Source organism: Pithys albifrons, chromosome 2, assembly GCF_047495875.1.
Source record: "Pithys albifrons albifrons isolate INPA30051 chromosome 2, PitAlb_v1, whole genome shotgun sequence".
In the NCBI taxonomy this organism is placed as follows: Eukaryota; Metazoa; Chordata; class Aves; order Passeriformes; family Thamnophilidae; genus Pithys; species Pithys albifrons.
In genome coordinates this window covers 34,415,295-34,439,151 of record NC_092459.1, presented here as the reverse complement: position 1 = coordinate 34,439,151, position 23,857 = coordinate 34,415,295, and the positions used below count along the sequence as shown (strand labels likewise).

The following is a 23,857-nucleotide window of genomic DNA, read 5'->3' as shown; positions in this document are numbered from 1 at the left end:
TTAATTTTCAAGTGTGGCAATATATGTTTAGCATTTCTCCTGATTCACCTGATTGGGTGTAGGGATTTTTTACCAGCCAAAAAGAAATGGTACTCTGACTTCAGATGCATATTAATATCTAGCTTGTCTGGTGTGTACAACTGGTCTGGTACTTCTTGACCCAAAGACACTCACAACAGTATTCTTCAGCTCTGGCTCATCACTTGCCTAGATCTGTTCAGTGCACTGAGCGAGGCAGGGATCCTGTGGGAAAATGATTTTGCAACCATCCATGATTAAAGAATGTCATAGTGCACAGTGGCACTACTGCAATATTTGGTCTGCAATTCCCAGTTACACAGTGAACAATTTTATTTTTTTTAATGTTAGGTTTGTGTGAATCCTAGAATGTTTAAAAAAAAAAAGTGTTCCAACCTCTTGTCACATCATTCATCAGGAATGTTGGATCCTATATGACAGTAGCAGAGTTGATAAGTCTTGAAAAATCTGGTATCTGTTCTAAACTGGCTACCTCCTGTCCTGTTTGGTCTGTCATGTCTTGAACATGCCCCTATCCTAGTTCCATCTCTTTCCTCCTATCTACCCTCAAGTTCTTTCTTCTGCTTCTGCTTAACTAATGAATCTATTAAACTTTCATCCTGATAGCTTTTTCTAATATTTATTTTTCTTTTTCCATTTCTTAAAAATGTCTGTCATCCTGTTTCCGTCCATCTCTGCTAACACCCACAGGTTTTTTGCCATGCTCTTCTAATATGATTTGTGCTCTGTGTGCTTGCTGAAGGACTTTTGCTAAATAAGTTGTATGTTGTCTCCATATATTGTGGAGGATGTCCATGTACCCTCTTCCTCTCCAGAGTTTGTTCTGAATTTGTCTCTTCATGTGAAGAGAATACCATCCTAGTTGGTCACGTTATACTTGTCCAGTTCACTGGTTGCTCTTTATTTAGTCAGTGTCACCTTTGGACTCAGCACTGGGGCTGGAGGGCTCAGTTCCCAGCTGTCAGGCTGAATCCTGGCTCCATACAGCTCAGCACAGACACTCGGTATGCTGCCTTCAGCAGGAGCATGATCAGTGTGGGAAAGAACTGTTTTGAGCCTAGAGTACTCCTATCAAGTCATTGAACTTGTGCAAATTAATGTTTTTTATGAAGTTCTTGAGAATTGCGCAAGTTTTCACAGGAATGATGAAAACTTCCTTCAAGAGTCAAACCAGAGGTCTGAAGTATTAACCTTCCAGAAAAGCTGGTTTTATCTGATTAAGGTTTGTATTTTCTAGTCCAGTGTTGAAGCACTTGAATGAGATTCAGGAAGGTCCCCAATGGGACACAGTTCAGTTCAGCACAATAATGTGTAGTAGACGGTATTTAAAAATTGAGTAAAATTTTTCAAGCATGGATTTCGACTTACAAACAGCCAAGCAACTTTATCTTTGCATAGCAGAGATAAGTAAGATAGATGGTGCCAGTCCGCTTTGGAGCTGATGATAGTATGAGATAGAAAAAGCGAAATATTTGGAAATTATGCAGTTTTAGTCAAGTACACAGTCTGTGTAAAATTGTAAACAGGAAGATCATTAGTAACACACACGTGTTTGGGGTCAGCAGTTTATCTTGGCTTCATGGTGATGAAGATGCTTTATCTCTGATCCCTGCTGTTCTGTTGGTACTACTGTAAAATAGTCAAAGATTTTTTGTTTTAAAGGAAAAAGAAACAGGATTTTTTTTTGTTCTCTAAAATACTAATTGTGCTTTCAATATCAATCCATACATTTCTTTTGAGTCTTTGATTCTGCAGTCCACTGCATTGATTTTTAACTTGCCTGTCAACTGTATATGTTGAAGCACCGTAAGCAACCTCAGGCTGATTCCATATTCAACAGAAACATTTTTCTTTCCAGAATTACTAGCATTTCTACACAAGAAGTAATCTTTGATGTTAGGACCTGTGTAATGACATAAGAATGCTACAAAGTCTGTTCTCTCAGCATGGGATGTACTTTCTGCCCAAGTACCTTTCTTTTTCCGTACCTTGTTTGTTGCTCTTTGGATGCTTTGTCATAAGTGTCAAGACTTTAAAAAGTTTTCATCTTTCAGTCAGATGAAAGATCTTCAAGCCAAGATTCTTCAGTTGCATCTGTTTTCTCTCATGCTCAGTCTTGCTTCTTGCACATTCTTTTTGTCTGTCCTTACTGCTTAAAAATTGAGATCTATCTTGAATGATTCATGTTTGTAAAATTCCATTAAGAAAATTCATCTACCGGCAGTATTTGAAGTACTTGGCAGGAATGGATAAATATTTAAATATGAGCACATGGAAGAGGACAGAGTTAATGACCTTGATGTGCATGCCTGTAGCAATACTACAGTTTCTGCTGTCAAAACAAAGTTGCTTTACCTAGCTAATTGTTTATTCTGTGTCCTGAATTGCTGGGATACTATTCTAAGAGTTTACTTGTGGTTAAGTATATGGGAATCACATATCTCTTAGAAGTGTAATGAAGAAATTTTGCTGATTGATCAGAGAACAGAATTACCATAAATGAATTTTAATCTAAGTGGAACTGTAAATAGATTGGCTACTTGTTTACAGAGTTGTTTCTCTTATCTGCAAATGGTGTGCAATGGCCTACTGAGCAGCTGTGTAATCATATGCCTTGTGAACTGTGGCTTCTGTGATCCTAGGACTACACAGAAGAGAGGAGAATCATTTGGAATCAGCAAAATAGGAAACAAAATAAAAGGTGTATTCAAGAGTTCTGCAATGGAAGGAGCTATGTTGCCTAATTATAACTTAAATGAAGGAGAAGATGACTTTGTGAGTAAAAGCATTAAGTTTCAGTCTCTGTTGATTTTGAGTGATTCGGGTTTTTTCCTTTCTTATTTGAAAATGTTAAGTTTCTGCTGTTCTAACTGCACACTTTGTGTGTGCTGGCATCTGATTAAGTTGCCTATCTTCCCTGTATTCATTCACAAGCCAAGGCCACATCACCAATTAGTGTGCCTCTGAGCTTATTGCTTTAGTACTGAGAAGTACTAAAAGTAGCAGTGTCAGACATTTTTGTAAGCAATGAAGTTTTCTCTAAAAACTTACCATGCCAGTTTATAATTCTAGATAATAAGGCATGCATAGGACTACATGCATGGCTCTTCATCTGGAGCTTGCCACAAGACCTTAAACCCATAAATAAAGTAGTGGAGAAACTGCTGTCAAGTTAGTCTGTGCTGCAGCATTTTCTCTAAAGATCACGGGCCAGTAGTCCTATCTCATTTGTCTTGGGTGTCTCCCTCAACTAGTGGTTTTCTTCCTTGCTAAACAGTCATGAATAGAGCCAATGGTAGAATTTATTGCCGGGGACTTTGTTATCTGAAGCGGAGTTGGAAGACAAATGGAAAATTTTACAAGGGGAAGAGGAGGGAATTGATCAGAAGCTATAGATAGCCATGTATTTTTTACAGCATGTCTGTCAGTTCAATCTTTTGACCTATTCCTACCTAATAAAATATTTGAGTGTTTGTCACCTTGATAAACTGCTAGCTCATTTCCCATGCTCATTAGACTGAAAAGAAAGTGTAAATATGACTTTGTATTATTCATCTGGCTCAGAATTGTTTTCAGAAGAAGGTGAAAGCACTCAGCAACTTAGAACTCTAAATAGATTTTTTTTTCTTTTTGTAATTCCAGCTGTCTCCTTTAGTACTTCTGTGTCCCACTCCCTCTTCCTGAAGTATCAGCTATGGAACTTGACAGTGCTGTAAAAATTTTCTGATCTCACTAAAAGTTGCTAATTTCAAATGAATGTGCAGTGGATCTAACCCCAGAAATTCATCTACATAAAAACTCTATTAGTGAAATGATTTTTTTTAATTCTTTTCTTACTTAGTGATGCATTCTTAAAACTTGATTTATGTTTCATTACCTTATAGAAGTTTTGGAGAAGTCAACTGTACCAATTAAAAGAGAACCAGAGATCTTTGTGTTTGAATCTTTACAGATTGAAGAAGGCGTTATGGTGATGGAAGATGATTGTCCTGAGGAGGCTGTGACTACCCCGAATACACCCCGCAACCTCGCAGCGTGGAAAATTAGCATCCCTTATGTAGATTTTTTTGAGGATCCCTCTTTGGAAAGAAAAGACAGAAAGGAGAGAATTCCTGTATTCTGCATTGATGTAGAGAGAAATGATAGAAGGGCAGGTATGCAGTGTTGTGGATAAATAAAGTGTCATTTAAAAGCAAACTCAAAATATTCTAACGTGCTCTGTTCTGGTGGCTCTTGCGGTGTGTTTTGCATATGTGTTCTGATTTTGAAACAGTGGCTTGAAATTTCTGAGGAAATGTGTTTGAGAAAGAAATTATCACATTTAGTGCTTGCAGGTTGAGAACTGATTCCTCAGCATGAATCAGTTCTATTTAGACGCTGTGCCAGAGTTCGAGATGTTCTCTTTCCAAAAATATTTATCCTCCAATTCATGTTAATAAGCACCTGGCATATTTTCTTTCACCCAGTCTGAACTTTTTGGAATAGTGAACAATAAACAACTTTTTATATAATATTAAAATATAGTTCTTAAGAAATGAAAATGTTTTGCTTATTGGAAACCATCCTGGCTTGCAGTTAGTTTATCAGTATCTAGATAGCAATACATCCATAGGAAGTGGAGGAAAATAGCATCATCCAAAGGCTGTGTGGATTTGTGTTAGTGAGGCTAATACTTCCACAATAAGCAGAAAGTATTTAAGATTAACGTAGCGATATCTTCCAGGATTAAGAGTGATCAGCATTCAAGCTGATGATGCAGAGGATTGTGTTCAGCAAAGTATATACTACTTCTGTAAATAATTTGGTTAAAAGTTTAAAAACAGATCTAACATAGCCATCCCTCAGCACTCCGTTGTTTAGATTTTAGGAATTCCCTAAATGAGGTGATAATTTCCTTACTAGGACTGTGTCTGTGTACCATACCTATCTGTCTAGGCGTGCATTTCAAAAAAAAGTATCTTAAAGTTTGTTTTGCAATACAGGGGACTAATATTACTGAGATTTTTCCTGTAACAATCCAGCATATGCTTCCTGTTGCTAATTTGTCTCACAGGCAGCATAAAACTTGGTTTATTTTTGTCTTTTTTTTTCCCTAGTTGGACATGAACCTGAGCATTGGTCTGTCTACAGGAGGTATCTCGAATTTTATGTGCTTGAGTCAAAGCTTACGGAATTTCACGGTATGTTCTCAGTCATCTGGAAAGCCATTTTTCCCATTTGTTACTGAATTGAAATTTAAAATAATGAAACCAGTGTTTATTACTGCATTATAAGAATAATTTAGTCTCCTTGTTATCTCTGTTAGGTACATTCCCTGATGCTCAGCTTCCCTCAAAGAGAATTATTGGCCCCAAGAATTATGAGTTCCTAAAATCCAAGAGAGAGGAGTTTCAGGAATATCTGCAGGTATCAAACAAACATTTGGAACAAAGAATATTCTAAAACTGAATGATGCAAAACAAATTAAAGAATATCTGCTTGTTTTTGTTTGTTTCTGAGTAACTTGAATTAGAGAAAGTATTCAAGTGGGCAAATAAAACTTCTCAGTTTCACATGACTGAAAACAGAAATGTCTTGCAAATGATGGTATCTGTGGCAGTATAACGCTCCTTGGATATCTTTTTGCTATAGAGAAAAAAATTATTTTTAAAGATGACTTTTAAAATACTTCTTTATTTCCTTCTGTCTCAAAAGAAACTTCTGCAACATCCAGAACTAAGTAACAGCCAGCTTTTAGCTGACTTCCTGTCCCCTAATGGAGGAGAGACTCAGTTTCTTGATAAAATGTTGCCTGATGTGAATCTTGGTATGTAATACGCTGTGTGTTTATACCGACAGATAGTAATACTGTGGATGCTGTGATTGAATCCTGTGAATGATAGTAGTAATGAGTAGATAATTCTTGTGGATGTGGGCAATACCAACCCTGCTTCTTCACAGCCCCTAAAATTACAGATTAGCAAGGAAGATGTGCTGATACTTCTTCCTTGAAAAAAACAAAAGACCTTTTTGAAATTCTGACAAAAAGTGTTTAAGTGGTTGCTTTTGAATTTTTGTGTCAGCAAGCAAGTTGATAAGATTTCTCTTAATAAATTTCGTAGTTCAAGAAGATTTATGGTATTGTCACAAGTCAAATCTGCATTAGTTAGTCATTGTTTACTGATCAGATGGCACAAACAATTATAGTATAAAACTACCCTTGGGATTTAGTTGATAAAAATCTGTTTATTTTATTCTGAAAGCTACAATATTTGGTATTTCTAGTGTTAGCTAGTGTTAAGATCTATTTTAACATGAGCTACTTAATAGAATTTGAGGCAGCAATATGTGTGATATAGGCAGGTCAAATAGAAATTGAGAAGTTGAGAAATTCATGATGTCTAATGTAAGAGTTCATAATAAATGAAAAAAGTAGACTGCAGCGTGACTTTACAGCTTGGCTGCAGTGTCACTGTCCTGAGCTGGTGAGCTCAACCTCATGTCTTGTGCCACTCGTGGTTCTGGCACTGGTATGGTTCTAGAGAGCCACGTCTGAACTGTGTCCTGGTCCCAGTGTGAACCTGCTGGGGTGGCCATTCTCTTAGTGTCCCTTATGAGTTGTTGAATGAGATTTAAGTTTTCATTCTCCAGTTGAAAGGTTTTTTGTTTGAGACCTCCCTTCTAGATCCAACTGTACATTGTTAAAAAAAGCTTGTAATTATGGTGTTGACTGTAATGTATTTCCTGTCTGAGACTGTGCTTCACTTCCATAAACAGCACTACAAGTTGTGGCATTTCAGTAGGACTTATTATGAGGATGAGAGTTCTTACTATTATCATTTGATCATTGTACATACTTTCCGATGTAAATTCCAAATTTAATGACATGTAGATAAGAAAAAAATGGCAGTAAATGTAATGCTTAAAATAAAACTAGTCCTAGACACTTTCCTTTTTCAGCATTCAAAGTTACTGCGTCATACCATGATAGACTTATCAGGACAGAAGAGCTGATTTTTAAGGCCAAACCTATAGTCTGTCCAGTTTATAAAGTTTTACTCACCAGGGTTTTTGAGGCTGGATCTTCCCAGAATCTCTCTAGATTAGCTGATCTTTTCATGGAAAGAGGAAGAGTCTCAGTTATCTTGGTTTCTTGTGATAAGTGTTCATGATTCCATGAAAAACTTAAAGACAGGGAATTTTGCCTGTACTGGTGTGTCAGTAGTACTGCTATTATGGTACTATAGTTATTTATGTTTAAGCCTCTAGAACAATTAAAAGGTAGACCTGCAATACTTTACTGTGGGGTATTTTAAGTATTCTGATAATAATATGTATATTTAATATTTTAAGTATCTTTTTTTGAAGAGTACTAAGCACTAAGTTACAGGATGGTTATGTGCAAGCCTATTTTCATAGCTTTTTATGCCAAATTAAAAAAAATCAGATTTAAAAAAAATTATCATATTTTTAAATAACTACTAGACAATAAGTAGATAAAATGTAGCAGAGAAAAATATCTTCAAATCAGACAGTTAACAGATAGTTTTCTTTCTTTGTTTCTAATTATAGGTAAAATCATAAAATCTGTTCCAGGAAAACTGATGAAAGAGGTAAGTCTTTCAAGTTGCCAGCATTTTAACTTCAACAACTAATTTTACAAGATTACTAATTTACAGGCTAGTCAAAACTTTCTTTGAAAATTCATTTTTTGTTTGGTTTTCATTTTCCTATAATTATGCAAGTAACAGGTCACTCATATCTTTTTTCAGAAAGGTCAGCATTTGGAGCCATTCATCATGAATTTTATCAACTCCTGTGAGTCTCCCAAGCCTAAACCAAGTAGGCCTGAACTTACCATTTTGAGTCCCACTTCTGAAAATAATAAGAAGGTACAGTAAGTTAAGTTCCTTTCTCACTTCATAGGAGTGGGGAAAACTTACTGTACTGTGAAAATGGAAAGAAGAAACAGAAAAAAAGCTCATAAATACAACAACTTACCTACTTTGTGTTATTTTGTACAAGATTTAGAATAGTAATGGAGAGATCTTTACCTTCTGATTTGTAAATAGTCTGCGTGATTTTTGAGGGTTGTGGGTGAGTTTTATTGTTTTGTTGTTGCTGTTTTTTAAATCTCAATGCATATGGAGATGAGAATACAAAGCAGAGAGACTGGGAAGTACAGAGAGGAGAAGAGGGGAAAGCAAAGGTCTAAAATGGGGACTGTTTTAATGCCATAAAGAAGCTTCCTTTTCAAAGGGAAGAGCTTGAGTGTTTGATGCAAATGTGACTTGTCAAAGTGCTGCAAGGTAAAAGTGTTAAGGTATCTGTTTTCTGCCTTCAAAATGTTCATTATTGTCTGACATCTGTACCATTTTGTGCATAGTTTCTTTTTCCAACATGGGCACAGTGAAAGCTTAGCACTTCCAGTTTTAACCGTTTACTTGACTGCAGGTCAAGATAGTTCCTTTCTTCCTGTACCTGTAGTTAGAGCCTGGTAAACTTTAAGATTTCCACGAGTTTCAGGGGCTTTAGAAAGATGCTGATCTTCATATTTCTGTGTCGGACTGCATTAGAATCATAATGTATTTGTGGAATTTACAGAGGAATATTGTTTCTGGTCTAGGATTTCAAAGACCCAAACTCAGTGCTACAGAGCTGTTAAGGTTTGGGACAAAATACGTAATGTGCATACACTTGACTGTATGAGAGGTTCTGAAGGAAAGGTCAGTAGTACATGATTCCCTCCTATCTCATTTGCTTGAAGAGGAGTTGAACTACATGGGAGACTGGACTACACAAGTGTCAGTCTTTTCCTGAGTAACAAGTGATGGGAAGAGAGAAAATTGCCTCAAGTTGTGCCGGGGGGGGTTAGATTTGATGTTAGGAAAAATCTCTTTGCAGAATGGGTTGTCAAGCATTGAACAGGCTGCCCAGGGAAATGATGGAGTCTTCATCTGTGGAGGTATTTAAAAGATGTGTAGATGTGGCACATGCTTTAGTGCTGGGTTTGGTAGTGTTGGGTTAACAGTTGGACTTAATGATCTTAGATGTCTTTTTTAACATAAATATTACTATGACTCAGTGTAAGTCAGGACACTTCATTTTGCAAAGTGATAAATTGGAGATCTATGATAGTCTGAAGAACAGTGCATAACATGAGAGGACAGGGCATAAAGATTCGGGTGGATTTTTTTCCCCTCTAGTGCAAAAACTAAGAGACACTAAATGAAGGTGGTAGAAGCCGTGTTCTAAACAAAAAGTGGTAGCTCTTGCAATGGCTACTAGATTTGTGGAACTCTGCCAAAACATTATGTGCATACAAGAAGGTTAAAGAAGGTTAAGCAATTATCCACTGTGCAGGCTTGAAGGACACACCCATGTGGGTAGAGCCCTTCCCAAATCTTCATTCATGAAGCCGAGCCATGATGAAGCAATTACGAAATGAGACAGGACAAATTCACAAAAAGGAAATCTCTTCACGTTGAATACCTGTAGAGAGACTGAATCCAGATCTTGACTGGTTTTTTTCAGTTGAAAACAATTGGAGACTGGAAGAATTTGGTGAAAAGTACTGTCTAGGATGCTTCTTCCCAGGATCTGTTTATGCTTCTTGGTAGTGATGGGCTGTTGAAAAAATGGACCTTTTGATCTCCTTCACTATGGACATTTTTGTAGTGTTATGACACTTACAGAATTTGCAGCCACAAAATATTTATACTGAATAAGTTCAATACCAGTTAAATCTATTCATTTGTTTGGGTTTCATCTTCTGAACATGAAGGCTGAATTACTACAGCCAGTATTTAGTGTTAGCTTACATGTGCATATATACAAAATGAGTATCCTTTATTTCAAGTTCTTTCTCACCTCAGACACTATTTCCAAGGTTATATTTTACCGTTGCTCTCTATTCAGAGGGGTATAAATGTATCAGCAGTCTTAAAAATCGGATGTAGAGTTTTTGACTTCTTCCAGAAACAGTACATGCATAAATAATTCCAGTGTTATTTATAAAACAGCTGACAGCACAGTACAGCAGCGTATGAACAATCAGTTAATTTTTTTACTGTGATCTGACAAGAACTGTGGAAGTTAGCAGTTTTAATACATTTAACTTACTTAAATACCTGAACTACCAGCTTTGCATTCTGAAAGATTGCTCAGTTAAAATGTAAACACATTCTTTGAAGTGTCAGTATGTTATTCTTGTAAAAAACATGTGTACAGAAATTCAGGCTCTGAAATGAGGTTTTCCCAGTGATTTTCAACCATGGTGATCTGTACTTTGGCTTTCCTTTTAGAATACTGAAGTTTCCTTATAAGCAAAACAGGGCTTCACTGCCTTCTGTTTTTGAATGTCATTTTCAGAAGTAGCATTGTGGGAGAAAACTCCTTATCACTGCTGACTAAGTGTCCATGTATGCAGTCCATTGGAGACACAAGTTTGTAGAGTCTGCGGCCAAGTTGTTCCTGGCTCTGCAGTTTAGCCTGCAGCAGATGCTTTTGTCACAGGATACGAGTTTCTCTGCAAAGAGCAAAAAGATGAGGGTAGCCCCAGCATCTCATTCCTTCTCACTGTCTGGTGTTGCAAGTTCACTGTTTTTCTAAGCACCTTTATTCTATTCAGCTCTTTTATGAATAAGTAATTGATTCTGCATATGCATATGTTTTTGAATGCTAATTCCTTTCACAGAAGAAACCTGGTTTGTTTTGGGGAGCCATTTGCTGTAAATAAATAGAAAGTTTCAGACTTCATTGTATCTCCTGCAGAGCTGTGATTAGTGGTGGGCACTCAACACACTTTGCCTTGGGGGAGGCTGCAAGACAGTTCTGTGATCAGATACCGAATACCTGTGCTCAAATTATGCTACTAATTTTGACCAGCAGAGGCATTGTATGCATGGGGAGTTCATGTGCCAACTGCTTTCTCACTAATTTGCAATCTCTCAGTTCAGCCAGGACACACACTTGCACAATTGATGGTAATTATTAGAGATCTGATAGACCGGATTGTGCTGGGTTATGGTCTCTACTGAGTTTTCCCATGCATATGGTGAAATTCATCCCTCTTGATTTTTCTGGGGTGCTTGTGCCTCTTCCAGTTTTCTCTTTCTCAAGTCATCTCACACTTGGGAAAAGATTTGTGCCAGATGCCTGGACACCAGACCATTTACATCTTGTCACTTCTTTGATTCGATTTGTAAGCAGCACTGGTTTCATTTGCCAGACCACTTTAGTTCATATCAATGATGCTTTTTGTGGAAGTAAATCTCCTAATCATATCTACTTGTCACACTTTCTCTTATACTAGGGAGCCGTCTTAGAACTCATTAACAGAATTTATTTCACATGAAAGTAAACTGGAAAATGCAGTCTAGGAGTGCAGGCCCCAAGGGTGTTTGGTTCGAAGGCCAGACCAAAGGTAGGCTGGAGCAACACCCCTCCCTACTCCCATAATACATGTGACAAAGACTTCAGCTGTTCAGTTCTGCAGTTTCACTTCTGTTCTGAGAATGTGATATCTTTGTGAAAATGTGTGGCCTTCCAATTTCTGAAGGGAGCCCCCAGGAAAACCAGAGAGAGACTTTTACAAGAGCGTTTAGTGACAGGGCAAGGGAGAATGGTTTTGAACTGAAAAAGAGTAGCTATAGAACAGATGTTAGGAAATCTTTACTGTGAGGGTGATTAGGTGCTGGAACAGTTTGCCCAGAGAGGTTGTGGATTCCCCGTCCTTGGAAAGTGTTTAATGCCAGGCTGGAGCAACCTGGTATAGAGTGGACAGTGTCCCTGCCCATGACAGAAAGGTTGGAACTAAATGATCTTTGAGGTCCCTTCCAATCCAGGCCATTCTATTCTATGATACAAATGCTGTGCAGTAGCCAGGCAGCCTCACTGCTGGAGATGGAGGTGGATGTCTACTAGGACTGTGTGAGCTGCCTATATGGAGTCAGATCTGGCAAGCAGCCAGAGATTAAAGGTTTGTTCTTTCTGAGTACCCGTCTGTGAGAAACGTACATTCTCTTGTAGCAAGAAAGTTCTTCAGTTTTTGGTAAATGGTGTAGTTGCGTTGCAGCTGGTGCTTGTATTGCCACAGTGTTCTCATATACCTTGTCTGAAGCAGACCTATTTATTCCAGTTTCAACATGTTGGAAACTGCTGAGACTACAGTGCTTTTGCTGCCAACTTTGTTACCGTAAGTAGGATACACCCAGGCTACCTTAGCAGGCTGAGTAAGAAATGCCTGAAGGTCTGTCAGGACAGGTGAAAGCTTAAGTTCAGTCAGAAATGTTCCTAGTGCTCTGACAGATTTTCTGCATGCTGCTTCCTTTTGAATATTCCTGGTGAGTGTGTCTGTCTGGATGTTTTAAATATTGGTGAAAAGACTTCTAGTTAAAAATGCACAATGAATGTGGGTATTCCACATTACTTGGATTTCATCCTGTATCAGGTCCACTAGATAGAAAAAGTTACCAACTGCCCGGTTAAAAAAACTAAGTGAATAAAACCCCCTTTTCCCCACTCCTAGGGGCACTAATGGGGTTTCTGGCTATCCCAGCCATGTTTCTGTTCTGAAGGTCTGTAGGCTGCTTGCCCACCTTCTGAAGATATGTTTGTCAGTCTTGCTAGAATAGGTCAGGACTTCTCAGCTGATGCAGACTGCAAAATATGCCTCTAAAGGCATTGTTCTTCTGTCTTGTAATGGCCTGCCAACAGCAATAAAAAATGCTTTGGAACACCAGCAGTATAATGTGTGTTTATGTGCAGTTACTTGGAGGAAGACACAGTTGCCTTTCAGTATGTTGGCTGACATGATTTAGGCACTACATACATCCTTTCTTCTTGCCATTTTGTTATAGTCCTCTGTACTTTGCAAACGAGCAGAAAAAATAGGGGAGAGGTTCATGCCACTGGCTGTGGATATGGTTCATAATCGTGGTAGTGCTTTTATGCACCTCACCTCTGCTGGAATGTATGGGTGTATGTTTGCATATGCGCTTGTTTGCCATTGAGTAACTGCTTTTTTTTGTTTCTGTGAGGCACTTTATGTGTGCATTCATGCTTACTTTGCTCACTTTTCCCATCAAAGTGCAATAACCTATGGTACAATGGGTTACTTCGGTCTTTTAGTACAGGCCTTTTATTTTTTATTTGCTTCAAGAGATTGACTCCCCTTATTAATCAATACCAGGTCATAGAATTTTCTCATTGAAAGCCTTTTAAGACTCTTTCATGATTATAATCGTAATGACTGTTTAATCTTAAATATGCTTGTGAATAATGGTAGCATTGAGGTTCATCTTGCCAATCTCAAATATTAACATACACAGAAACATTCAAAGCAAAATCCTGTGCTTATCTGAATTGCGGATGTGATCTCAACTTTAGTGTCAGATAACCAGTTCCATGTTTTTTGCTTAAATTTCCTGAGCCAAAATTCTGGAAAGCACAAAACTTAGAAGTAGAGATGTAGTGCTGCTTTGTGTTATGGCTGCTGCTGTGCATTGCAAATGACTGCAGAATACTCACTCATACTGGAATAGTATAAAGTATACTTGATAAAAACTGCTCATTGGCTCAGCTGTATTGGCATTCATTGTACTGCTGTTGCATTCTGAAATGCTACTTGCAAAAGTCTGAGCTTTCAAAGCTTGACTCTGATCAGGGAGCCATTATATTTAAGGTGCAAGACAGATTATCTGTGTGCAGAGATACTTACATCATTCAAAAGATGCTGCTTCTGGTTTGGGATGAAGTGAAAATAGTGTTTGGAAGCAAAAAGCTTTGCCCTAAGATGGCCTTCAGGTTTGATGTTTTTATAGGTCACCTGGCAGGTTGCTGTTAATGATTTAGTTTGGCCTCCAGACACTCCTGAACCTGTGTCTACATTGCACAATGGGCTGCTTTGAATTGCCTCAGTATGTATTGACTCTGTCAGGTTGTGGGGTCTTATCTGAAAAATAAAGGAGACTCTTGTTTAAGTTAGAATAATTCAGCTAAGATTTTTCCGGTGTTCCAGTTTCAGTATTGAGGAGGATCTAGACTTCAGTTTATACAAGGGTTTTTAAACAACATACCAGGTTTGCTTTCATACAGTAGGCGTGAATAATTATGTGTTCTTTTTAGGTTTGGTACATTCCTGGATACCAGTCATCCACCAGTGCATTAACCATATTTGCCCTTTCATGTAATTTATGTAATAACCTGGTGTTGTTTAGGTTGAGTGAACCTTGTCAAGGTAATCCCAGAAGCTCAGCACTTAACAGAAGAGAAGGCCTGAAGAAGTACAGGTCACAGCCTGAGTCTTGCCAGATGTGCTGATGTAGTTTTTCCTAAGAGTGCAAAGCATTCTGTTTAGAGACTTGCATGATCCAAAGCTTGTTGTGATTTGGATGTTTCATGGCTTTATTTATTTCAGAGTGAATTGCTGTACAGAAAGTGAACCACATATAAGCAAATTACTTCCTGTTCCTTAGAACTAATTTTAACGTGGGAGTGATAAAGAAAAGCCTGTGTCAGTGGCAATCATCTCAACCCAGGCAGTGCTATGATTATGTTGCATTTGTTTCTAGTTCTGTGATATTTTTTTTAAAACCTTGGCATGAACTTTTGAACTTTCTTTTCATAATACAGAGTATTTTGTGTAAATCCTACTTGATCTTTAGATCAACTATTTTGGGGATAATTTGAAATAAACTGTTAATGGGGATTGCTAGGAATTAAATATGGAAAGCACCAGGATTCAGAGACTTTTTGCTTTATAGCTTTGGGAATGCACAAACTTGGGGGCGGAAGGGACAAGGAGTACTGCCTGGGTGGTATGGGACCCTTTACGGTGTGCAGGGAAAAGTCTCCTGGGGTATTGCAAGAGACATCTTTTGGGAAAGAACCAAGGACAAGGAAATAGAGGGATTAGGGAGGATTGTGATGACATGAGAAAACAGAAGGCTGAAGGAATATAATTGAGAAATTAGGTAAAGGGAGGGAAACCCAAACTTTAGTAACTTAAAAAGATTGATGATGTTTTTTCTATAAGTAATCAAGTTGGCAGAGAGAAAAGGTATTCCTCTACATAAAAAAGCTGTACATTTTGACCAGAAACCATTCTACTTATTTCAAAATGGAAGCCAACAGGACTGTTTAGGAATACATGAATGTCATAGGCTTTCCCTGTGATTGAAATCAAGGCTGACAAACTCTATATGCTTTTTGCCCCTCATCAACAGAACAGGGTGCATGAAGGAAATCAAAGGCTATGATAAAAGTCTAGATGCATAGGATCAGAATTGTTTAGGTTGGAAGAAGGTAGCAAGAGCAAAAGGCTCATGCATTGATGTCTCAGTCACCATACTGACCAGGTATTTTGGTTGTTGTGTATCTTGGCAACATAGAATTAAAAAAAAACAAAACGAGAAACAATGAAACATCAACCCCTATGATTAGTTCTTTGAAAGCTCTAGAAAGAAGTTATTTCTAGTAAAAAACAACCCAAAGAACTGATGGCCATCCTCTTGCCTTTGAGTGAATGATTTCAGTTTTACATTTCTATTTTTAGCTTTTTAATGATTTATTCAAGAATAATGCAAACCGGTCTGAGAATACAGAAAGACGACAAAATCAGAACTACTTCATGGAAATGATGACTGTAGAAGGAGTCTATGACTACTTAATGTATGTTGGTAAGAAGTGATTTCTCTTAATTATTCATATCCTTCATGCCAAATGTGATGTTCACACAAATGTGATGTTCTTTGGTAAGATACATTGTAGGACTTGTATAAAACTCAGCACTTTCAAACTTATCAATATACAACTTAGTAACACAGTTGTTCCTTAGAAGACTTTATTGTAGTGCGAAAATGTCATATTTTATCATTCATTACTGCTTAGTTGTTTTGTTATGTCTTTCTTTCTGCATCTCAGTATTATGAGCTTATGGAAGTAGGTCCCTTCCCTTTTCTCAGATGTGGCTAGACTACTTGGGAAGTGTTTAATTAATAAAAATAGCTAAAGGATTTGATAAGCACTGTGGAGAATACCAGGTTTTTTGGTGTTGCACTAACAAAATTAAAATATTATTTGCTTGCAATTTTTTTTTGCTTTTGAATAAATGATTGTCATAAATAATAGGAGAACCTCATATATGGATGTTCCTTTAACTTTTCAGGTAGAGTAGTTTTCCGCATTCCTGACTGGCTGCATCATCTCTTGATGGGCGGAAGAATTCTCTTCAAAAATACATTGGAACTGTACACAGACTATTATTTGCATTACAAGTTAGAACAACTATTTGAGGAGCACCGGTTGGTTTCTCTGATAACACTGCTGAGAGGTTAGTAATAGTTACATCTTGGGTGTGAAAATACCACTTCAGTTTGATATTTGAAATCCCTTCTGTGAAGTTTCCAAGTACTAAACTTTGCAATGCTTGACTAAAGCTAATGGAGTATTAAAAATCAAGTGGGTCTATAAAAAGACTGCAGAAGCTCATTGTGGAAAGATGCTGAGTCAGCCATGTTCTCTGTTAGTGATGATTACAGAAAAAAGTATTAAAAGTAGTAATTTGCTAAGCTGTGCAAGGAACAAGAAAAACAGAATGATGGTATATTTAAGGTGTAGTTAATGTATCATAGCAAAATGCTTTATGCAATCTTTCAGTTACTTCACTTGTGTGCTACATCACAGTCCTTTATTTTTACTTTTTTTTTGGTTCCATTTCTTGTGGTGGGCTTTTGAGAGGGCTCGACTGTTCTTGACCTTCAAAAAGGCAAGGGGAGAGACGTTAAAAAATGTAAAAAATGACCACACAATTGCACCTGAATGCAATCTGATCCAAACACCACATCTTGCCAAAGCTCTAGTACCAAGGTGGCTCTGTCCTTATCAAGCCAAAAAGAAAACTTGTGAAAGACGACAAAGGACAGGAGTAAGTCTTTCAGAGCCTAAAATCAAAACTGAGCACCTGCTATTTCAGATGAAGAGCAGCTCTTGCTTGCTTCTTCATAGGTAAATCTGAAGTTTTTGACAGTTCCAGACAATGTTTTGGCACAGGGTGTAAATACTGCTTATAGTTTTGAAAGCACAAGGAAAATCATGAGTAGATCATAACTAACCTAAGGTAGCATTGATCCAAACTTGGAAGATAGTGCTTTAATATTTATAAAAGTATGGAAAAGAATTGTGGAAAAGTGGTTGTCCTCCATATTTAGATTTGATCAGAGTAAGGTAAGCAAAAACTATGATCCGACAAGGCTAAAATTCCCTTCCAGTCAAGGTCATTTGGAAAAGATGCTCAATTTTGAAGCCATAATCCATAACACATTTCTGTGTCAGTGATGTGTAGCTGCCTAAAGACTTTTTTCCAATATGTCTCTGCTGCAGATGCTGTTTTCTGTGAGAACACTGAGCCTCGCTCTCTCCAGGATAAACAGAAGCGAGCAAAGCAGACTTTTGAAGAAATGATGAGATACATTCCAGGTTCTGTATTTCATGATTGTGTTTATGAATGATTGTGTGTGTAATGGTTCAAACAGATATATAACCCAAATGCAGTCACATTACCTTTCCAAATCAAATAATACTTAGGCTGCTGAGATTTGAGTTGGCTGGAATACTAGGTGTAAAAATCCAGCAGTTCAGTTTTGTCACTTAAGTGTTGCTGACAAGGTTGTAGCACAGTAATTAGTGAAGACATGCTGATGGAAATCAAGAGCTTTACAAATGTACTTAATACCATAATTTCTTCATTGTTAGAATGTTCCTCTATTTTGTATTTTATCCAGATGAAAAATGGGTTAAAAAAGGAACATCATGAATTTAGAAGGTACATCTGAGCTCTCCTTACACTGTATAAACTAGGAGAGAAGAGCCTGTTTAATCAGAAAGTAATTTTAAAAAATCAGCTTGTAGTTTATAAAACAATGTGTTAGGACAATACATTGATATTATAAAAAGTGTTATGATTACTTAGGTGTGCAGCCCTGAAGTATAGGGAGGTGGACCCTGAGATTAGCTCAGTTGGTTAAAACCTGGTTGTAATAATGCCATGGTCGTGGGTTCAATCCCCTATGTGGGCCATTGACTTAAGAGTTGGACTTGATGATCCTTGTGAGTCCCTTCCAACTCAGAATAGTCTGTGATTCTGTGTGAAAAAAGGATGAACCATAAGTGTGTTTGTTTCTTCCATTTACCACTTGAGATAGGTAAAATTTGAACTCTTTATTTAATTTAAATTTTTTTTTTGGTTGATAATAACGACGACCATAATTGCAGCATATAGCTATTTTGCAGTGCTTCCTTGTGACTTGTGGTTTTGTTTTTGGAATTTGGTCTAGATTTAATAGGGAAGTGCATTGGGGAAGAGGCTAAATATGAAGGCATTAGGCTTCTGTTTGATGGACTGCAGCAACCAGTGCTCAACAAACAGGTAACTCATGTGAGAAACTTGCCTTTTCACAAAGGATTTCCTGAAGTGAATGTTTGGTATAGCAGAGGAGTGGGCTCTAATTCAGTTAAAAATAAAAAGCAGTAGTGTTGCCTTGGAATCTCCTCAGTTTTCTTTGTTTTCTTTTAGTTAACCTATGTGCTGCTGGACATTGGGATTCAAGAACTCTTTCCAGAGCTGAGTAAGGTATGTGCTCTGTTCACGAACTCTAGAATTCTTCTAGCTGCTATTGAGTCTGGTCACTGGTACATTTTTGCTTTTCTTCCCATGTAATACAAATTTTAAATTTTGGGGAAAATTGTATTTTTCCAATATACTGAAATCATCAAAATCTGGATTACTTACATATTGGTTAGTTAGCGCTTTTTCCAAATCAGCCTAGGCCCACTTGTCTAGCAGACAGCAAGTCTGAGCTGCTTTTCAGCAGAATTGGACAAAGCAGTCAGTGGTTGGGATCTCTGTGCCTTTCTCTTTGATTTGCCTCCACTCTATTTTATGTATTTCCAGATTTAGGTCAAACTGCAGCATTTTTCTTGAGAATATTTGGCAGGAGGGTTTCTTAACATTGCAGTGACCAAACTAAAGGTAATTCCAGCTATCCAGATAACGGAGACAGAATTTGCACAAGAGAAATCGCTATATAAATGCCTATCAAACCATCGTAGAGTTCTACATAGTAATTTTACAGTTTGGTCTTCATGGTAAGAAGGAGATACTTGCTAGTTAGCTAGATAGAAAATAAACCCTAAACAAATAAAAACCCCTCTCACTAACAATAAATATTGGTTGCATGAACCTTGTGTCTGAGAACAGCGAAGTGATTTGTTTTGTGTGATAAACAGAAACAAGTATTAGATATCAGAACAACCCAGGACACCATCCATTATTTTCACTGAAAGGAGGCTGACTCACCGTGTCTGGCCTACTGTGTGCTTCAGCTCTGTAGCTGCCCTCCTTGTGCCAGTGTTCAGACAGCTAAAAACAAGCTAAAGACTGAACTGACCAAGGGAATGAGGAATTAGCCTGGAGACTTGTGTGCCGAAAAAAAGACCTGACTTAACCGGGCTGTTTTACTCTGCTGAACTGGTTTTGTGTTTAATAATAGATACAGCAGCTAATAGTGTGTATATGTGTATATATATATATATATAGGAACACTGATCTTTTTCAGTTGATGATGGAAAAAAAACAAGTGGCATTTAAAGCATTTAAATAGTCTTTAAAGCACTGGTCAGGCCCACAGGGTGGTGACCAATGGAATGAAGTCCAACTGGAGGCAGGCCAGTACCTGGGGAGATATTCCAGGAGTCAGTTGTGATTCCAGTCCTGTTTAACGTCTCCAGTAATGATATGGATGGGACAGAGTGCAAGGCTGATGATGACACAAAACTGAGAAGAGTGGCTGATACATCAGAGGATCCTGGTGCCATCCAGAGGGACTTTTAACAGGCTGGAGAAGCAGACTGACAGGAACCTCGTGAACTTCACCAAAGGGAAGGGCAAAGTCATGCTCCTGGGGAAGAACAACCCCAGGATGGGTTGGGGGCTATCCCAGCTGGGAAGCAGCTTTTCAGAAAAGGACCTGGGTGTCCCAGTAGACACGAAGTTGAACAAAAAGCTGACAGTATCCTGGGCTGCATCAGGAGTGTTACCAGCAGGTTGAGGGAGGTGATGCTGCCCCCTCTGCTCAGCACTGGTGAGGCCACATTTGGAGTATTGTGTTTGGGACTGGGCTCCCCAGTACAAGAGAGACGTGGACATACTGGAGAGAGTCCACTGGAGGGCCATGAGGATGATGAACTGGAGCATCCCTCCTGTGACAAGAGGTTGAGAGAGCTGGGACTGTTCAGTCTGGAGAACAGAAAGCTCAGAAGATCTTATTTGTATGTGTAAACACCTGAGGGTATGGTACAAAGAGTAACTGGACCAGAGGTAAGAGGCACAGAATGAAACACAAGAGGTTGCTCCTGAACATCAGGAAATACTTTTCACTGTGAGGGTGACCAAGCACTGTCACAGGTTGCCCAGGGATGCTGTGGAGTGTTCATCCTTGGAGATACTTAAAAGCTGTCTGGACATAGTCCTGGGCAACCATCTCTAGGTGGCCCTGCTTGAGGGTCTAGACCAAGTGACCTGGAGGCACCTTCCAACCCCAAGCCTGCTGTGATTCCATAACTCTCTATATTTAGTGAGGTAACAGTTTTTCTTCAAAAACAAATCAAGAAAAAATTATTTCATGTAAATCAAGATCACATTTTGTACTTCTTAATCCGTTCTTTTTTTTTTTGTGTTAACTGTGACACCGCCTGCTCTGCAGTGTTTCATAACCACCTGGTGAACGGGGACCTCTAACGCCACCTTTGCTCCTGGTTAAACAGCAGAGTTGAGGGCTGGGCTCCCCCCTATCCCTGTGACTGAAGCTGGTAGGAACAAAGCAAGGCAATCACTGGTCCAGATTTCAGTAGAGGAAAGGAAGAAAAATAGTTCAACTAGGAACTTCAGCTGTTTTCTTATTTTGGATGTACTGAGAGCAACGCAGAACAAAGTGCTGCACCTGTGATGTTCGGCAGTGGGGCCAGGACTGAGAAGGGAAATGAAAGGTAGAGAGGGTATGGACGGAGTGATGGCAGTGGTTTTCATCTGGAGCCCTGAAAAATGTTTCCCCAAAATCACTGCAAACAGACTCTGAAGCCATTTGGAAAGAGAATTGTTTCCTCCTAATAATTGGAACTGGGAAGTTTAAAATATTGCCGTGGGAGGAATCAATCCAATGCCTGTTCTCTCTATTCAGTACTAGTTCTTTTTGAGTTGCTTCATACCATAATGGATTTGTAATTACAGTGAAGAACAGAAAAATACTTCAGGTCAGTCATCATTTAAAGGGAAAACTGAGCATCCTGAAAGTGTTTTTTCAAGCATTGCTCCTTTGGCAGAGAAAACAGCAATGGGAGAAATTTTCATTAGCAAGGATGTCCGTCTGCTTCCCACTCTTGAGATTGATATCTCGAAAGTATTTCCTGCTACAGCTACCAATGCAGATACATTTTGGATCACTTGATGTGTTTCATGGCAACACGCATAAGTGAGCAAGCTCTAAGGATAAGAGGTCAAAAACTCCTGAGATACAAGGAACAGCCAGTCCTTTGGAAGTCTGTCAGTCAGGATACAAGGAAAAGGGATAGCTGAGAAGAGAGAAGCATTCCTAGTAGAGGAAGGAAAGAAACCCAATTGAAAAAACATTGCTCCACTACCATTTCCAGAGCAGAAAATTGCTCTGTTAAGAAAATTGTATTTAGCAGTTAGGAATAGGGGAAGTGAGAACTTCCAGAGAGAGAAGAAAATACTTGTTTTGAGAAATAGTATTAAAACCCAGTATCCTTCCTTTCTCTTAACTCTGGTTTCAAGTGGATGTTTTCATACCATTAACAATTGCAGCTCTATTTATTCTTTTCTATGTAAATACATGTTTTTGAACTTAAAAGTAATTGGTTTTCTCCCTTACTGTTTAACAGGGTCCAAAGGAAACAAGCTCTGTGTCAAGTTGGATGTGAGTGAAGAGACCTTCCTGGACACCCAGTGGCATCTGATGTGCACTTTTGTAATGGACATGTGACATTTTAACCTTGCCTTGTATATTTTGCTGTAAATAACATAAAATCTGAGTTCTAAAAAATATCTTTATTCAATAAAGACATTAGAATTTAATACCAATTGCAAGTAAATAAAATATCTGTACTTTTTATTTCAAATTTGTTTTAGCTGTTATCAGTAAAAGTCAAATTAATTTCCCCCAAATCTCTCCATATTTGAAATTACAGGATGACATCAAATAAAACAGCTGGGAGATCAGCCAACTTTAAAAGAGCAATTACTGGATGTCTTCCTTGAAGGATATGTAGAAAAATTGTTCGAAAGAAGTTGTAGAATGCCCTCATTAATTTATTTTTAACTGTCTTAACAAATCTTACTATTTTTTAAAAAACAAAATTACACAATTGAATCTATTGCATACAGGTAAGCTCAGAACTATCTTTGGCTTTCATGCTCTCTGTGAGCATGGAAATTAGTGTGGAATTTATTCTGTTTAATACCTGACCATCAGACCTTAAAATAATAATGGGTGGGAAAAGTGGTTTTGACTTTTACCTTAGCCTTTATTTTTCGGTGGTTTCTTACCTGAAATTGTTGGGGGTTTTTTCTGACATCCTCTTTATAGGCTCAGAAAAGAGGATGCGAGTCTGCTCAGAGCAAAGCCTATTAAAAAATATATTCCTATAAAATTGTATGGAAGACTTTTCCTGTGAATCTTCATTTGTTGGCCCAGCCTTTATAAAACAGACTTTGAAATGGACTTACATGTGTGGATTTTTAACAAGGTTTACTCACAGAACAATACAGGGATTCTTTAATAGGCATTCCTTAGTTTTGATTTTCAAACAATATCCATTTTCTCCTTTGCTGCAAACCAACCAATCTAATGCAGCATTAGTGTTCTTTGTCAATACGATTCGTGTTACCTGTCTGTGTTACTACTGCAAATCTTTTCCTTATGTTTTTCAAAGGAAGGTAAGCATTACTTCTTTCTGGCTATGCCAAAGGAGTTGTTACAACTCTGAAAACTGGTGTGCAGGTACAGCTTGGTCTTTAAGGGCCCTCTCTGTTCCTGGTTTTATGTTGATTTGGGAAAGACTGGTATTGGTAAACTGTCAATGTCAGGGTATAACTAATAGTGTATCAAGGTCAGGCATTGTTTGTCTCCCTGTTCTACCACCACTTAGCCATTGCAGCTGTGCGGTCCAGAGCTTTTCATGCACAAGCTTTGAACGTATGTGAAACAAACGAGGTCTTGAAATTTAGACATATTGAGTGTTTGTCTTAGTACACCTTCTCCTTGAAATCTGCAGGTGCAGTGAATTTAAGTTGCTTCAGTGTTGAAAAAGAATGTAATGAGCTTTCTAGAAAAACAAAGCACATTTATTCAAAACACTGATAATCAGTTTAAACCAGCAATGAACAACATGGAAACACGTTGATGTCAAAACTCCCAGTGTGAATGAACTTTGAAAAATAATGGTTGTTTGCATTCACTTCTTGATAAAGCATCAGAAATGGTACACTTAGCATTTCATCTGATTTCTGATTTTATACTTGTTAGCCCATATTTACAACTGTATTTTTTAAACACAGCTTTCCCATAGGGGAGCTGGACTTTTGAGGTATAATCAGACTTATTGTAAAGCCAGGTTATGCTGTAAAAAGCCCCATTACCTGGCTATTTCCAAAAGATTTCATGGTGCTGCAGGAATCAATGCCTGTGTCTGACATTATCTCTGAACGTTTCTTATACAGAGTAACAAGCAGCAGTTCTATGCTTTGTTCTTTGGAAAAGGTATA

At 38.0% G+C, this 23,857-nt stretch overlaps 1 protein-coding gene across 1 annotated transcript in view; it reads left to right on the top strand.

The window, feature by feature from the left end:
- SNX14 (sorting nexin 14) overlaps positions 1-22,212 on the top strand; it is a 50,381-nt gene extending 28,169 nt beyond the window's left edge. The window contains 14 exon segments of the mRNA XM_071548708.1: positions 2,682-2,814; positions 3,992-4,193; positions 5,136-5,219; positions 5,345-5,445; positions 5,734-5,845; positions 7,591-7,631; positions 7,791-7,910; positions 15,575-15,698; positions 16,187-16,351; positions 17,401-17,496; positions 18,354-18,445; positions 18,593-18,649; positions 21,976-21,993; positions 21,996-22,212. Coding sequence (XP_071404809.1) covers positions 2,682-2,814; positions 3,992-4,193; positions 5,136-5,219; positions 5,345-5,445; positions 5,734-5,845; positions 7,591-7,631; positions 7,791-7,910; positions 15,575-15,698; positions 16,187-16,351; positions 17,401-17,496; positions 18,354-18,445; positions 18,593-18,649; positions 21,976-21,993; positions 21,996-22,076 — 1,426 coding nt within the window. The 3' untranslated portion in view covers positions 22,077-22,212.
- The last annotated feature ends 1,645 nt before the right edge of the window (positions 22,213-23,857 follow it).